The 18,720-nt window shown below is 29.6% G+C and overlaps 1 protein-coding gene across 5 annotated transcripts in view; it reads right to left on the bottom strand.

Annotated features, from left to right (window-relative positions):
- The window catches only part of LOC107450605 (splicing factor 3B subunit 3), a 71,040-nt gene extending 55,252 nt beyond the window's left edge, over nucleotides 1-15,788 (bottom strand). For 3 of the 5 annotated variants that reach the window (XM_043056556.2, XM_071179338.1, XM_071179339.1), the window contains exons 1-6: nucleotides 15,655-15,788; nucleotides 13,539-13,630; nucleotides 10,457-10,504; nucleotides 8,196-8,255; nucleotides 6,543-6,671; nucleotides 2,335-3,508 (exon numbers count right to left, since the gene is read on the bottom strand). In XM_043056556.2, coding sequence (XP_042912490.1) covers nucleotides 2,335-3,508; nucleotides 6,543-6,664 — 1,296 coding nt within the window. In that variant the 5' untranslated portion in view covers nucleotides 6,665-6,671; nucleotides 8,196-8,255; nucleotides 10,457-10,504; nucleotides 13,539-13,630; nucleotides 15,655-15,788. The remainder of the gene's footprint in view (nucleotides 1-2,334; nucleotides 3,509-6,542; nucleotides 6,672-8,195; nucleotides 8,256-10,456; nucleotides 10,505-13,538; nucleotides 13,631-15,654) is intronic. The other 2 variants (XM_071179336.1, XM_071179337.1) reach the window with 2 other exon arrangements.
- Nucleotides 15,789-18,720: the final 2,932 nt, after the last annotated feature.

Genomic DNA, 18,720 nt, shown 5'->3' with positions numbered 1-18,720 from the left:
ATCTTATTTTGAACAACTTTTTTGATTCAAAATACGTACCCAGATTAGACTGCCGTAGCCTACAAATTGTAGAATGAATTCATACATAGCTCCGTAAAAAAACAAATTTCCTTAAATTTTTTTTTTTTTGCAGCAGTGAAAGGTAAGTAATTTTTAACTTGTTATAATTGTTGTACCTATAAATTAGGATTTTGGTGGGGACTTGGAAACTTGTCGAAATAGCAAACTTCTTATAATATACCATACTTGTTATATCAACATTTTACCATAATAAGTAACTTGACTCTCTATTATATACAGTGCACAAAATTAAAACTTATTACAATAAGACCTGTTCAGCAAGAAGATTGTTTGAAGAGCCTTCTGTTTGTTTAATGTATATTAGATATACTCTTAAAAAACCTATTTAACCCATGTATGATTAATGCAATGACTTCATAGAATATATGTCATTTTTAAGCAGTATCTGAAGCAAAAGAGTTGAGTCATTTTTATGTTCATAATAAGTGATATATCAAAAATAAATAACAAAATTTTGAAATTTCTTTGAGAAATGGGAAAATATTAATTAGCTATTTTAAGAAAGAAAAAGTCAGCAGCATAAAATAAGTACTATTTTTCACAATGCAAAACATATCAAATGTAAACTATTTGCATAATAAACAGGCAGGTTGGCCACCCTGGTAATTTTTTAATTGAGGAATCAATGCCAAATAAATAGAAAAAGGCAACTATTTGCCTTATGCATAAAAAAGAGACATCCCGATTTGAGAAAACTATTGTGGATTATCAGATTTGGGCACTTCTTATAAAGTACTCTTAAGAATTATTGCAAATAGATTGGAAGAACCCTATATAGAAAAGTTTTTTTAAACAAAACATTAAAATATACTTAGAATTCAAGCAAGCATATGATTGAATAAATAGAGAAAAACTGCACCGCATCTTCAGGAAACATGATAAGAATAGTTCAAATGATTTTGTTAACTACAAGCATCGTTGCTAACAAGGATAGGAAAAAATACAATAGATTTTACGAAACATAAAGTTCATCATAATTGCTGCATTATGTTTTAAATATTCAACACATAGTGAATTTTATAGTTATCGTGATAGAAAAAATGCAATTTTTTCTCCCAGTTATGATTGACATTAAATAAACTTGAAATGTTATGTATTATGTTTACTCATAATTTTGAATAGTAATAGGGATTTTATTCATCAAAGATAGTTAAAAGATTTTTTAATTAATATAACAAGGGAGTTCTGAATAAAAACAAACTGAACATTTTGGAAAAAAAAAAAGTTTTAAACTGACTTCTGTAAATGAAACTAGATTATGTATATTAGTAATATGCATTTATATATTTAAGCAAGCAATAATCTGTTTTAAAAAAATGCTATTTCAATAGGGATTTTTTAGGAAACTTATTCAATTTTAGGAAATTTTCTAAAATGTACAAAAATTAGGAGAATTTTTATTAAACCAGTAGACTAGCAGAAACAGGCAAAATCCAGTAGATTTGGCAGCTATGTGTAGGGAAAGCTCTCAAGAAACTTTGGAATAATTACAGGAAGATGTACAACACTTTTTAGCTTTTGCCTCGAAAACATGAGAAAACTTATTCTAGTCAAGGAGGCATAACAATAAACCAAAAGTAACTAAAAGCTATAATGATTTAGAAAAGGCAAAGACTGTGGGACTTTTAGTTAAGAGTGAAAAACCAAGTATGTTATTATGATCAGAGGAAATGGATCAATCACGAATTCAGTAAACCTAGGTTTTGAAAGGATGACAGAATTTAAATATTGGTTTTTATATCTTGTTTCAAAAACCACAGTAAAAAAATTGAAGCTGAAATGCTTAAGTTGTTTAAACCTTCTCACGAAAGTTAAAACTAAAATTATATATAATAATTAGTCCTATTACCACACATGCAGCAGAAACTTAGACTACTACTCAGAATGAAGAAAAAATACTTTTGACAGAAAGATTTTAAGGAAAATACATTGACAAATCAAAGATGGCGATGTGTGAGGAATTAGGAATAATTTCAAGTTAAGGAAGCTCCATAAAGAAAAGATATAATAGAAGCAACAACAAAATACAATGGCTTGAACATCCGGAGTGAAAGAGCAACAAAGAAAATCTATACTAGAAACTAGAAAACTAGACGGAAAAGTTGGGCGTGCAAGAAAAAGATGACTAAATTAGGCAGATTAAAAATAAATAAAAAAGCGAAAATCAAAAATCGGAGTTTAAAAAATGTAATAGAAAATGAGAATCCTAAAATAAACAGAGCATTTGTATTTATCACTTAAATTGGGATTTACCTTGCAGCCAAGTTCGAGCACTCTCAATTGAGAATGAAGACTTCTACCTCCAACAATGTACATTTGGGAGAAACCCTTGTCTACTAGGTCACCAACTTGGAAGTCAAATAAAGGCGAAAAGTTCGGTAACATTAGGACGAGTTCAAATATTTGTTTTTCTTTAGGTTTATTTTCTTCAGGATTATCTTCTTCAGGTTTGTTTTCCTCAGGTTTATCTTCTTCAGATTGATCTTCTTCAGATTGATCTTCTTCAGATTGATCTTTTTCAGATTGATCTTTTTCAGATTGATCTTTTTCAGATTGATCTTTTTCAGATTGATCTTCTTCAGATTGATCTTCTTCAGATTGATCTTCTTCAGATTGATCTTCTTCAGATTTACCTGCTTCAGATTTACCTGCTTCAGATTCATCTTCTTTAGATTTACCTTTTTCAGATTCATCTTCTTCAGGTTTACTTTCTTTAGATTCATCTTCTTCAGATTCATCTCCTTCAGGTTTATCTCCTTCAGTTTCATCTACTTTAGGTTCATCTACTTTAGGTTCATCTTCTTCAGGTTTATCTTCTTCGTGTTCATTTTCTTCATGTTTATTTTCTTCGTGTTCATTTTCTTCATGTTTATTTTCTTCAGGTTCATTTTCTTCAGGTTCATTTTCTTCAGGTTTATCTTCAGTTTCATTTTCTTCAGGTTTATCTTCAGTTTCATTTTCTTCAGGTTCATTTTCTTCAGGTTCATCTACTTTAGGTTCATCTCCAGTTTCATCTTCTTCAGGTTTGTCTACTTTAGATTTATCTTCTTCAGATTTATCTACTTTAGATTTATCTTCTTCAGATTTATCTGCTTCAGATTCATCGTCTTCAGTTTCATCTTCGTCAGCTTCATCTTCTTCTTCTGGTTTGTCTTCTTCAGATTCCTCTTCTTCAGATTCCTCTTCTTTAGATTCATCTTCTTCAGATTTATCTTCTCCAGATTTATCTTCTCCAGATTTATCTTCTTTAGGTTCATTTTCTACATGTTTATCTACTCCAGAATCATCTTCGGTTTCATTTACAGTTTCATCTTCTTCAGTTTCATTTATTGTTTCATCTTCCTTATCAGGTTCATCTTCCTTTTCTCTAGGTTTATTTTCTCCTTCCACCTCAGATAGGGAACCATAGTTTACACAGTACAATAAGCTAAAATATAAACATAGGACACAGTTTTAATTATAGTTCTTTATGTTAAAGCAAAAATTCATTTTTATCATGCAACTCAAGAGTAAAATATTAATTGTCAAGATTCTAATGTTGAGGGAAAAAAAGAAACACTTTTCAAAAAATAATTGAAATAGTAGGTTAAATAAATAAGGAGTTATGATTTTAAGAACATAACGATAAACCATTTTGACAACATTGACTTTAAAAAATCTGATAGAAAACAGCCGCTCAAAATTGGTTCCTTTGCGCTTGGTATAACAGTTCTTTCACCTGTTAATCACATTCCACTTGTTTCACAATAAAGACTTTCATCTTCATAGTAATATCATCACACCTTAAATAATTTTAATGATGCACTTCATGAATGATGAAATATTTCATCAGATATAGTCACAGATTGAACATAATGTCACCAATTCAATGTATTATTCACATTTAAGGCACTATCACTTTTATCAGCATTTAAATAACTGTTCAACAGTTTTTTTCTTAGTAGTTTATAATATTTAATAAGTTTTTTTTCTGAAAAACTCCCTTTTTTGGAAAAGAGAAAATGCGTTTAAGTTTCAACAGATATGTTACATGGATTCCATTAAAAGTTGGTTTTTATTAAGGTGCAGCACTCTTTCCAGGAAACAAGATAATTGAATTGAATTTTTGCCGCTCGTGTAAAATGAGCACAAAATGACGTCACTGAATTAAGAGCTCAAAAATTCTTTTATATTTGGCGTTTTTGAAATGCATATAATAATTGGAAATAAAAATTAACAAGTTATGCACTAAAAAGCAAATTCATCAGGAAAATTGTTTGATTGTTTGTAGATATCAATAATCAATGGCATAATTTTGGTGTCAAATAATGCTGAGAAAACCTACATATTCTTTACTTTGATTAGTTTAACTTCTAAAGATGTGTTTTACTTAATCTAATAAGGTAAAGCCACCAGGCTTTATCTTAGCAAATAATGCTGAGTGGTAAAAGGTAATGATAAAAGGTACCTTATCAAATAATGCTGAGAAAACCTACATGTACTACCTCTAAAGATGTGTTTTACTTAATCTAATAAGGTGAAGCCACCAGGCTTTATCTTAGCTTTGCAAGCTTTTTTTACTAAGACCAATCAAAGTTCGAATCAATAATGTTTAATACTATATAAAAATAGCATTATAACTAAAGTTCTTGATTGTAGTAATGCTGATATTGAATGCACATGTTAAGGTTTTTAAAACAACTATTTTGATAAAACACATTCACAACGGTTACAAAACTTCAGAAACATAAAAAGTAATAAAACAATGTTACAGTCAGAGTAGCAAGCACTCAGAGTAATGGTTCCTTTCTACTGCCCAGATCCAACCGAGAGCGGCGACTGTTAACACTCCTATCTAGCACATTCAGTATCCTTCCACACACCCATGAATCACTTCACGCTTCTCGTATTTCTCCATCCACGCCTGTAATTTCCCACTTTGTTTACCTTTTAAAACTACAGTAGCCCTCCGCAGTAGTAGATCCAATTGCACAATAAAGTCCAATCGCAGAATCACCTTATGAGAAAGGCTGAATCACTAGAGATGATTTATCTAATTGTGATAAAATTTCTGCAAGTCACTTTTCTGGTTGTTGACTACTTCCTACGGTGTTTTCACGGTCGTGATGTTTACTCTGGTGACTTTGGAGGCGGGTGATCGCCAATTAGTGGTTGTTGAAATAATTTGCCTCCAGGAAAATGAATACAATTGTTTACGTGAGAAATTGATTTATCAAAGTAAAAATCAGCAAATTTAAAATGCACAAATCATACAGAAACAGGGGTAATTGTGAGCCCAAGTCAAAATTCCAGGAAAATTTCTTGAGTTAAAAAAAAAAGAAGTTTAANGAAAAAAATTTAAACAAGGTTTTGTTCCTTTTTCTCAATATTTCTTAGTTTACTAAAAATATATTTAAAATTTTACACATACCTATACCATTTACACATACCTATGATGACCTGGAGAAGTAATTAAAATTTACAAATATGTCTTTCTTTCTTGAGTTTATGATTATAATAACTATTTACTGATAAAAAATGATCTAATAAATAATCATGAATATAAGCTTATAAAGTATCTCTCTGACTTCCCCTTACAAACAAATAGAATAAACTGTGTTTTTAAGTTCCACGGCTGAAAATTAGATTTCCTGAAACTTTTGTGATCAATGATTTTTTTAAACATCTGGACCTTCGATCTCCGGAAACTTCCGGATCACTGTTAGCGAAAAATCCGGATATCCGGATTTTTTCCAGAGAACAGTCAGCCCTGCTGAACAGAAAATCCACAAAGGGATCAATGCTCAACACTTTCCCACATCAAGAGGTTTTTGTTTTCGAACAGGTGCGGCAATTAATTAATGAGTCTACATTATTGAAATAAAAAGTTAGCCATTACACTGATTGATAAGAAAAGAATAAAATATTTTATGAAGATTAACTTAGTAATTTAATTTAAATATAATTCGATTAATATGATTAGAAAAATAAGTTTAAATATTTTAAAAGGTAGGAAATATGTAATGTGAATTGTAGCACAGAGACAATGTTGTTTGTTTCCTTCACATCAGTTGCAAATTTGGTTATGTAATCCAAGTGAATCAACTGCCTTGGGGAGAATTTATTCTTTTTCTGTCTTAAAGCGAATGGCTTATGGTTTGCATAAATGATAAGCTTTCTACCATATGTCTGAAATGCTTAACAGCAGTTCTCTGTCATAGGCGCCTAAAACTTATATTTTAAAAATAAAATCGGACATAAAAAAACAACCTTGAGAATATATTTATAAATTAGCCTAAATAAAAATGAAAATTACATAAATCATTTATTTTTGAAAAAAATTAGATGATTTACATGAATGATTTTTTTTTAAAAAAAGGGATTGAAATCATGCAAGTTTTTCAACTGAAATATCACTTAGTAGTAGTCATTGTAGAAGAAGTCTAGTGCATACTGTGGAAAGCAAAAAATAGTGAACTTACTGGTCAGAAATTTCTGAAGAAAGGAACAAATAAGTTTCATCTAAGGTCAACATACACCAGGATCTTGCTACAGGAAGAACATCGACGCACAAAACTGAGATTTCTTTTTTCTGTGTGGACATAAAACATCTAAATAAGACATTATCTTTAAATCAATGATAGTCAAAATAATTTTTAAAGTGCGATTTCACTCCTTTTATTAGTTTTTAAGGAGAAAAATTTAAAATGGAGGAGCAAGTTCAAAAACGCATGTTAATTTTGTAAATTATTGACATTTTATAACACAGTTTCTATTATAACAGACAGATAAATCACATTAATAAACTATATACATCAGGCATGGTGTTTACCTTTTCTAATTAAGTATATAATTCTGATTTCAAATCTGAGAATTTTTTTTGTTAAATTTTATTAATTTTAAGAAAATACTGTTTAAGTGTTATTAATTTTAATGGAATTTGCTTTCATCAGGTACAAGAACTACAAATTTTCGACAGACACTAAGAATTTGAATTTCTTTGCAGTGTGACACTTTACTAGAACCACAGAGAAAGCTTTTGTAAAAAAAAGCCCTGGAAGAAAAAGCAAGGAAAACGAGCATTGGGAAAGAAGTACTACTTTAACAATTTTAAATGAATTCAATAAATTAAATATTAATTCAAATGTAGATATACTTTTTTAAAAAACTGATTAATAAGCAAAGTTTAATTTAAAGCTTGTGGAAACAAACTTTTAAAGCATATTCTTTTTTGTTTAAATTGTACTCAATACAATTATATAACTTACTTAGTTTTATTATAATATATAATGTAGCAATTAACAATAGTAACTCACAGGAGGTTAATTTTGCAATAAGTTAAAAATATTTTAAAAAAAAACTATGAAAAGTTTCATTTTAATGCAAATATTATCCTGCAGATAAAGATTATCACAATCAAATTAGTGTAGTTATTGGAATTCAGAAAAAATATGGATCTGCTTAATATTCCTAAACGTTTTGTTAAATAATATGTAGTGCAGAAAGTTCCTTCCATGAACTTATATCCTTGTACTTTAGTTAAGCTTTTTTAAAAAGAAATTCAAATTTCACTAGAATAAATATTTAATAATTTTAAATTGAGGCTTAATCCACTCAATGCAATAAAATTGCAAAACATGCAATAAAATTGCAAAACATGCAATAAAATTGCAATGGTGCAAATAAAATTGCACATAAAGTCATATAGATTTTAAAGAGATGTTTTTCAAAAGTTTCTTTGGGTTCTTATCTGTACTTTTTTTCCCTTCTAAATACTCTTTTTTTCATTTACGATTTGCTACTGTGTTTAAGAAGTATATCTAAAAAATGATGGGCGATAAAGAAAAATGGTTTGCATATTTTAAATCAGCACACTTTTAATTGTCTTAGAAAATGCATTGCATATGTAGATAACCGCAACTTTTGAAAATTTGGTTATAAGTGTCATGCAGAGTAAACAGACTGTTAGAGTGCCAAAACAAATTAAAAAAGAAAATATTTGTAAAATTGAAAAAGTTGAAATAACAACCAAATTAATATTTTGTAATTAAAACGAGGATATTTTAAGTTGCCGTGATAGTTAAATTATACTTAAAATAACTAAGATATCATTTTCATAATAAAGCAATAATTACTTTGATGAATACTCGAATGAAACAAACTTTTCCTTTTAAAGACTGCGCAAGATGACTCTCCTGAAAAAAAAAAGAGTATTTAATACAATTATTGAATTATTTAGTTTAATTGATGTCACACTATGTATAATACATTAAGTGAAGACATAATTTAAACAATTCCACTTTTGTTTAATTTGAGGCGCAAAGCCTTAATATTTAATATCTTGTCTGATTTTGGGGCTCTACTCAAGAGTATTTTAGAATTTTTTTTATTTAGCTATTCCACAATAATTATACAAAAAAAAAGCTTAAACTTTCTATTTTACTTCCGAGTCAAGTAAAAGAGAGGGAGAGAGGGAGGAAAAAAAAAGACTACCAGGGAAGGCAAACCTATTGAATGCAGGGCAAAAATAGAATGAATTATCTTCTATTTTTATAACATTTAAATAAATAAACTGATAGCAATACTTTCTAATATTTGTTCAACTTTTGAAAGATAAAGAGACAAAAAAATTCCATTTTAGGATTTAAATTCTTTAGACAGAAATTCCTTTCTTCTTTAATTTTAACTAAAATAAAACCAACTATTTAATTAGTTACCATCTTTTTAGATGCTTAAGTTTGTTTTTTCATTATAAAAACAATATATAATCGTCCAAAACTCTGATCCCCTTTTTTTAATAGAAATCCCTTAGAAAGAATGTTTTATCTTGATCACTACAAGACATCAATTAATAACTGATTAGCTTAGTCTGCCTCATGGAGTAACTTTTTTCTGGATAAAATACAGTTTTGTTTGCCACATTGCTTTGAATTAATGGCTGGTGATTTCAATGAAGAGGTAAGGAGCTGCTGCGGTGGGCTTCCAAAGAGCTAACCCCAGAGTTTTTAGAATAGTTTCATTGAAAAGTCCTACAAGAAGGCTACTTTGCCCCAATGATTGATCCAGGAGTTCCTCTGGATTGAATTCAAAATTACAATGCTACGAGGTAAACATTGACATCAACTTAAGTCAAAACAGCTGTTCAACGTCTCTGTTATAAAATTAAAGAGGTAAGCATAAATAAACACTCAAATCCTTCTAGAAAGGTTACTGCTAGCTTATTGTTACTTATCATACAAGTTGCCTTGTTGAATAATAACTGCATTTTTTGGATACTTAATTTTGTTTTTATTGAAATATAAAAGTAAATATGAATACAAGCTCAATTTTTTATGATTTATATGACATCCGTTCTATTATTTAATCTTTGCAAATATTAAGGCAATATTGTTAGAATAATTTAGATTCTAATTTTAAAAGAAGATATCTGTTTGCCTCATTTTTGAAGAAATTGCTAATATAGCAATAAATCTTTGGCTAAATTTTTATTTCTAATTTGTTGCATTACAGCGTACATAGCATAACTAAATACTTTTGTCTCACGCTTGTTTTTTGTTGGGGAGGGAGAGTTAGCGAATGCTAGTTCTTTTGAGTGAAACCTTTGCTAGCTGAAACAATAAACAAACTGACTACAGTCAACAGAAAAATACGGCATCACCAAATGGTGAGAGAGTAGACCAGATGCAGTACCCCGAAGATTTGGAGAAGGAACGAGTACAGCGTCCTTTGCTGTAGATATCATCCATTAAACGTCGATCAACTTAAGTTCATTTTCTTATACCTCATGAAGAGGCGATTCATGTCTAATCAATTATTTCAAAGCATCAAAAAAAAAAATATTAAAAAACCTACATAGAAAATTATTATACATAGGAAACATGAAAATGATTCCTATGTATTAGGTCTCAATGATAAGAAATCAACTATACTTTAAAAGATTACCCCAAAACAATTTGGCAATGAACATAAGTAGGTATTGTGCTTTGAACATTATTGATAAAATATTATAGCTCTTACGTGCAATAACAAAGGTTGTATATTCAATCTTACATTTAAATAGAAATTATTTGGTAATTAAAGGGAATAACATTTTTTTCATCAAACATAGTATTATGTAATGTGTCTTACTGTGTAGCAATAATATATAGGCAAGAAATGTTTTAAAATGTTTAAACTACCCTTTACAAATTTTTAAACTATACAGATTTGGAAAAGGAATTGATAAGAGTCACGAGCCAGCAGGCATCTGTATTAAATAGTATGTTGCAAATAAATTCCATAGTTTTTACAAACCATGAAATATACATTGACAAGTATAAGTTACATTCATTGAAGAAAAATTAATTCTTAAAATGGGGACATAATTTCTAAAATAATAATAATAAATATGTCTCACCTTATTAAATGGTGTCACCAACAAAAAATAATCTTTATTGTCAAGCACCTGATGAAAAAAACACTTATTTAAGATAGATACATACAGGATTTAACAAGAAAGTTAAAATTGGACAGCAATTCAAAATTAAGAGGCAGTTATATTTGATTAAAACAAAACTTAAAAAAAAATAATAGAAAAAAAAACAATTATTGCAGTTGCAAAATAAATGTTGACACTTTAATTCCTTGTGTTGTACAGTGCGCAAACTAAAAAATATGTCACGCTAAATATTTTTCATTCCGACGACTGAATTTTCAGGCACTAAGTGTCAATCTTAATGGCTCCTTCGTGTGACATTGAATAAGTTAATTAATTAGAACTAACTATTAATTAAGTAACGAAATCAGACACAAAAAAGCACTTTCTCTGAATGAACATACATTTATTATTTTACATACTTGGATTCCAGACCCTAAAAATATGGGAGGTATGGTTAGCAGGTATCTGGTAATTGTAGTCCGAATAGTTCAGTTATGAGAGCGGATGAAAGTTTGGTCTTCTTTTTTGTTAATTTCACTTCTTGAGTTCTTGGACATTTATTTTAAACTAATTGCGCAATTTAAAAGAAAAATTGTAATCACTAATGAAACTCGTTGACCCAAAAATATTTTTTGATAATTAATAAAAGGTTTTAACAATTTATTGCTTTTAATTATTTAATACTGGATGAGAAAATTATTAATTATGAGACGTAAAATTTCTTATACCATATTATGTTTCAATAGTGAAATCTAAAGTTTAAATTGCTCTTATTAGGTAGAAGCTGAGAAAAATTAAAATTAATTATTTTTAAAAAATAAGTTGGCAACAATGAAATAGTTTATTTATTTTTTTTAAATTTTTTTTTTAAATGGAGCGATTAATACCTAAATTTGATAAACTTACAAATGCTCATTTGAAACCTTTAAGCATTGGAACATAAGTTAATCACGGTTTTCTTCAATTCAGCCTATTATAGATAAAGTGCATATTTCATGTGTGGTCAGCAAGAATCACAGGAATCTTCGTCTTCTAAAATACACAATAAGTAGTGTGTATTTTAAAATGTGTCCTGGATCAGCTTTAAATTTAGACAGTTTGTACAAATTGCTAGTACACTTGATAAAGAAATGTGTACATGTACCTGACCAGTATTGCTTTTCTTCTTCATGTTATAGACACTAGACCAATGGATGTCTAAATACAAACTTTAGTTAATGAATAATCAAAACATGACTGATAATTGCTAGTAGGAAATTCTTACATTAAAGGACAAAATAAAAGCTATTAAAAATAGTGAAATAGGAATAAGCACATGAAAATTTTTCATTATATGGCTGTTGAAAAATACAAATCAATAATATCTTAAAAAATGTGATTATAATAAGCCATCACCATCATCATAGTTGGACAGCCAGCCCAATGTGGGCCGATGCCTTCCTCTGAAAATTTCTCCATAAAGACTTCCGATTTATCTTTGATCAATAATTCTTTTCATTAATTTTAAAAGAGCCACGATGGCTCAGGGGACAGAGCATTTACATTCCAATGACGTGAACTGGGTTCGAACCTCAGCGATGGCTGCTCGATACCAATTCCTCACCTGGCTTGCACCAACCACAGTGTTGACGTGAATATCCTCACTGGTAGACAGATTATAGGTTAGAGTCTCCTTGCTGTTAGGCTAACCATGGGAAGTTCTTGTGGTCTTCCTCTCCATGTAACGCAAATGCGGGTTAGTTCCAGCAAAAAGTCCTCAACGAAGGCAAATTTCTCCCAATACTTGATCCACGAGTTCCCTTGTTGTCTGGATTAAGTTCAAAATTACAAGGATACATTGTTGAACATTTGTAGTCGTAAACTCAAATATAGGGTCGGCTCTTCAACGATTATTATAAAATGAAATTAATTGCAAAAAAGTTCGACTCCACTAAATCAGCCCATCTCAACTGCGGCCTTCCCTGGTTTCTTGTTCCAGTAGATTTAAAAAGCAATAATATCTTTTTTATTGTATTGTCATCACTCATTGGAATCACATGGGCCATTATTTTTATGTATTTAATAATATCAGTTTGTTTATAAATTTTATACAGCTCTAAGTTAAATCTCCTTCTCCAATTATTGTTTTCATTTACACCATCAAGTATACCCCACAAAATCTTTCTCTCAACTATTGATAATTATATTGAGATATTCAAATATTTCTCTCAATAATAAACTATAAATGAAAGTAAATAGCAGGTAAGTTATTCATTTAAGTCAACTTTTTATAATTATGTATTTTTTTATAATTTTTTTGTTTGATGCTGCTAGACAATTTTCTTCAACAATCTCTAATAACTCTGAATGGCGATTACCTCTTTATATCGGTCATATAAGCACAGTTCCACAGGGTATTGTAATTCGGAAGAATTACTATAAGTTCTAATTCTAAATCCTCACATAAAAAGACACTCTCTGACACAGCAACTGATGACCCAGCCCCCTGATGGCAGACTGCACATTCAACCAAATTGTTTTAAACAAAACACGGGAATTTAGTTTACTCAACATTTCTTATGAAATAAAATTAAATTGTTTTATTTAATAATAATTGATTTTTCATTATTAGATAAGATACAGAAATTTGTTATTTAAGATAATTATGTGATGTAAATTTAAATATAAACAGATTGATTTATCTTACTTACTCAAATTTTAAAATAAAATGACTTAATACTCGTTGGAAAAAGCAAATGAGTATCTAATTAATTAAGTTGCTTTTTTTATTTTAAAAAAATTGTCATTAAAAATTATTATTGTATTTATCTAAGAGAGTGTATTTATCTTTAAGAGAAAAATAATTTTAAATTAATGAGAAATTGTTTTAAAAAAAAGTGTGAATTCAAAGACTAAATTTATAAACTTAAACACTGAATGCACAAAAATGCCACCTTTTTGAATTAATAAAAAAGAGGAAATATGATGAATAAACAAGAGTTACTAAGAAGCTTTTACCACAGTGGAAAATATTCACAATTTTATGTATAGTATTATTAACATCTAAAAGAAAAAAACTTACTTTTATTTCTTTCCTAAGATGCAAATTTCTTGAATCAAGGCTTTTATAAACAATACTGTGTCTTGATACAGCTAAAATGCCAATTGGCTCCACTAGAATAGAAAATAATACTTTTATAAGTATTTAAAAACCTATGCAATATGTTTTTAAATTAATGATAACTGATAAAACTTCTACAAAATTACTAAAAATATATGAAATTCACTTAATGGAAGTTTCATATTAAAAGATTTCACTACATTTAAATCAGAGGTGCTTGTGACACAAAGTGAATTACCCTGAAAATTTTATGTGCAAATACTTGATAACAAGATATTAATTTATATACTTAATTTATATACTTAATTACTTTAATTATATATTTAAAATAATTTTTTGAACCAAAATTTATAATTAAATTACCAACCAATAAAGAATACCACACAAGAATAGTGATATTGGATTTTAAAATCACATCAATACGAATCACGATGCATGATTTTTAGATCTTTTGAATACCAATAGAGACAATGGACTTGAAATTCACGTGAATATGAATCGCGATATTGGATTTTTAAATCACGTGAATAAGAATCGCGATATTGGATTTTTAAATCACATGAATACGATTCACAGTGAGTATCTTTTAAAACAGAAAAATATTAAAATCTATTTTTGATAGTATTAAAATTGTGTGTCTATGAATCACGATCTTCGTTGATTCCGGTATAGTTTCAAATATTAAGAACAATAAAAATCTAACTAACCAAAAAACCAGTATTCTAACTAACCAGTTTTCACACGATTTGGAGGTGTGAGAAATTTCATAGATTTACTAACTTACTTCACACAGTTTGGCACATAAAACATTCAGCCTGCTTCCACATACTCTCAGTTTTTGGATCTGGCTTATTCTAACCTTGCTTGATTGAAATCCATGTGTTTTTGTTTGAGCCAAGTTATTCTTGGTCTTCCCCTTTTCCTCCTGCCATCAGGAGCCCAGGAGAGAGAAACACATCAATTTTTGCTAGAATTCTAAGTAAATGTTCTGTACACCTTCTCTTGTTGATTATTTATTCTGTTGCAATGAGAATCGCTTTTTCCAATATTGTTTCATTTCTTATTTTAGCAAGCAAAATTATTTTGAAGATTTTTCTTAGACAGTAAAAGGCTTTTAGATGCCTGACTTTCTAAGGCACCATGCTCCAGAACAATGTAATAAAATTGCTCTGACTATTGTTTTATAGATATTTATTTTTGTATGGTATTGAATGAATGTTGATTTCCAGAATTTTTCAGCGTTTCAAAAAGATGCACTTCAGAGTAGTCGCAAACAATTAGAAAAAAAATTATATGATTTTTCCAGAATGATTTTAAGAAATCTCTCAGTTTTTTTTTATAATACCATCATTGAACAGTCAACCCAGTTTTGGGTTTATGACTACTAATGTTCAACTCTGTAGTCTTCTGATTTTAAACCCAATCCAGAAGACAAGGGAACTCCTGGATCAAGTATAAGAACAAAAGTGGAGGACTTTTTGATGGAACTAGCTTGCATTTGCATTAAATGGAGAGGAAAAGCGCAAAAACTTCCCACAGTTAGCCTGACGGCAAGGGGACTCTAACCCAGGATTCTACCACTGAGGATATTTTACGTCAGCACGGTGGTTGGTGTGAGTCAGGTGTTGAATGGACCAGCAATGGCTTAAATTTGAACCCAGTTAACCTCATAGGAAAGCGAACGTTCTATCTCCTCAAATTTCACAAGTTTACATAACCAGGATGTGGAGCCGGCTTTTTCAACAAAAAAATAAGGACCTTTTATGCACTCAAAAATATTTTTAAGCACATTTCCAAAAAATATAATCATAATTAGGATATGCACACTAATATGAATTTTTTCTTCCTATTACAGAAAGTTTTTGAAAATTATTGAAAATATCATCAAAAAATACATCAACAAAATGCAAAATAGTTACCAAAGACTTACATTATCATGATAAAACAACTAGTTTCTAATTAAAAAAATTATTTTCTTACTATCACTATTCAGTAATGCTATCAGATACTATTCAGTAATAAGACATCATGAAAAATAATAATTAAATGTCACTTAAATGCAAGCAAGCTTACTAACCTGGTGCTAAAACATTTGCTTTATTTCCTAATTTTTCACTTTGATGTTCAAATTTTCTAGCGTGGTTGCAGCTAAATATATCTATATCACGAACACCATCTTCGTTTTCCTAATAAAAAAAGAATCAGATTGCCATATAGTAAGTTGCAATCTCAATCATTTAGTAGAATGCATTAAGTTTTTTCAGGTTATAATTTCTGTTACAAAATCAAAGACAAATATATTCTTTCTTCGAAAAAACGTGCCTTTTTCTTTTTACTTAGATTAAAGGGCAGAGCCTCAATCTGAAAAACATAGTCAGAATAATCTTAATTGGTCAACTTAATGTTAATTTCACTTTAAGTCGATCTCCGAATCTTTTGAACAAATTTATTGATTAAAACTCACTTATCCTAAGATAATTCAATGTATATAAAAAAATAATTTTATAGCTGACAATTTATTATTCGATTTAATAATGATTGAAAATTTTTTGACCAGTAATATACACATATTTTAACTTTATTTTCAACTATGTAATGTTGAAGGACAAAATCCAAAATTTGAATTGCAATGGTTGAATAATTTTTGAGAAATGAAAATTTATAATTATGACTTTTTGAAATTTGCACAGACACTATTTTATTTATTTTGCTTTTTCAAAGTTACAATGTTTTCATGCAACTTTTTTTAAATTTTACAATCGGTCATTCCTTTTCCTTCATTAAGTAAATAAAAAAAGGTAATTTTTTTTGCATGAAATTATATTTTGCCTGATGAAAAAATACAACGAAACCTCTTATAATAATAGATAAATACACAAAAAAGAAAATTAACATGAAGAGATCAAAGTGTAGACTGACTAAACTACAGTGTAACGTCCCATATCCGGACGTCCCTTTTCCGGAAGGATCGATTTCCCGGACACTTTTTAACAATCAAAATAAACAAACATTTCTTCATCCTCCCCTTTCTTTAAAAAAAAAAAAAGTCTCTTGACACGTTTTCTCCTCTAGCTTGCACTGAACCCCTGATTTATACATTGAACCCATAAATCACAAAGGGGAAGAGAAGATCTACCAAGACAATTGAGTGACCATTAGTGACGCTCCCACTCTGGAATGCAGGAAAAGAGGGAGATTTGTTTTCAAAAGACAGCAACTGCATCCCCTCCCCCCTCCTTTCCTACTAAAAAAATACTAATGCAGCTGGCTAGTAAAAGAGGCAATTCCTGGAACCTTTTTATTGAAAGAAAAGGATAAAAGCGGCAAGCATTAACGCGGAGGGGGAGTCAAAATGGAAAATTTGAATAGGTCTAAAAAGATACACATCCTTGAGAAACATTCCTTCTTTTCCAGACCATGTAATATTTAGGAGGCGGGGGGAAAAACGGGGTTACATTCTTCCTTTAGCAGATTCTTTCAGTCACACAAGAAAAAAATAAAGAGAACCCCATCAGCGGGCCTTGACTTTATGCCTGATTGATAGCCAATAATTGGAGAGAAAACAATAATTTGCCACTTCCCGGCCCTCAACTTGAATGATCTCCTCCACCTTAACGAATGACGGGAATTTCCATTTCTTGCTTGAATCGTCCTAGTTCAAAATGGTGGATTAATATTTTCATAACTGTCAAATTTTTTTCGTTTTCTATATTTTCAGCAACAATATTTTTTTTCTAATACACATTTTATATTTGATTGATTAGATATTCTAATACTAAAACATTATTCCCCTTAAAAATAATGTTTATTTATTTTTTGCTTCTTAGATTCAGATTGCTTATTAGATCATTTTAAGCTTTGTTTACCTTGGGGGTCTATTATGCGGACTTCTGGAAGTCCGATTCCGGGTACACGACTTTACACTATATTTCCAACTTATGTTTAAAATAGAGGCTACATTTTGAGGGTCAATAATCCAAATTTGTAAGAAGAAAAAAAAGATTTGTTCATTCAGGAAAAGTAATTTTGGTGCCTGATTTCCTAACTTAAAATGTCAAATGAAGTAATTTGAATATTTAAGTATACCCAAACAAACCATGAAGATTGCAACTTTTGATCATAAAATCAAAAATTTGTTAACTGTTCATTTACAATTACTGCAAATTTATAAGCAAGGAATTATTCAGAAAGCACCACCTTTTAATTTTTACACCTTGAAATCATGTCATTCATAGGAATTGAAACAATAAGAAATTTAACAATTATTAATACATTTTTTGCTTATTGCAAATCACATTTAAGATACATTTTTACTCAGTATTGAATGTTTTGATGTTGTGGGGGAAAACAGTGAATAAGGTTGCCACTCAAATTTGGAAGAAAAAAAAATTCCATGTGTTTTCCCTGCAAGTGTTGTACACAATATATTAAGAGTAAACACAATCACTGTGCTCTTGTATGAGCTATATTGGGCTAACTATACCCAGGGTTCGACTTAATTGGGGCCCGGGACAAACACCTCTTTTGGGACCCCCTCTGCTTCACTACTTCAGTAATGAAGGACCGAACTTCTTGGAGGTATTTAAATTTTTTTACCTCATTATAGATATATAACAAGAAAATAGACTAGAACTTAAAATAGCTATTAAGTTCCCCTCCAATCGTCAGACAAAATACCGTTCTGTCCGATTTTATTGATTTTCTGACAATTCTATGCCCCTCATGTGAAGGCAGTTTCCGAAATGCAGTTTTCTGATTGTTAACTTTGTCATCTAGCTGTGAAAAATTTATTTCCTTGTTGACGTAATGTTAGAAATCAGCTTTATTTTCCCAATTAAGCCAATCAAAACCCCACATTTTTGTAAACATTTAACATTTTGCGATAAGCAAAAATACAGGCTTTTCATTGCTCAAAATTGTCTATCGTAATTGCAAAAATTTAGCCAAATTCCAACCGTGGATTTATGAAATATAGATTTTTTGTGTTTATACGATAGATTAATGAAATAGCTAACATAAAACTTACGATTTTACACTGCACTGATATTTGGTTTTAAAAACAGTTCAATAAAGAAGGATACGTAAAATAAGCTTTCAATTCAACTTGGGAGACCCCTCTAATGGGCATTGGCATACAGGGCAA

This window comes from Parasteatoda tepidariorum, chromosome 4 (assembly GCF_043381705.1).
Source record: "Parasteatoda tepidariorum isolate YZ-2023 chromosome 4, CAS_Ptep_4.0, whole genome shotgun sequence".
Lineage (NCBI taxonomy): Eukaryota > Metazoa > Arthropoda > Arachnida > Araneae > Theridiidae > Parasteatoda > Parasteatoda tepidariorum.
Note: the sequence above shows the minus strand (reverse complement) of the source record. Positions and strands in the feature narration are given on the sequence as shown.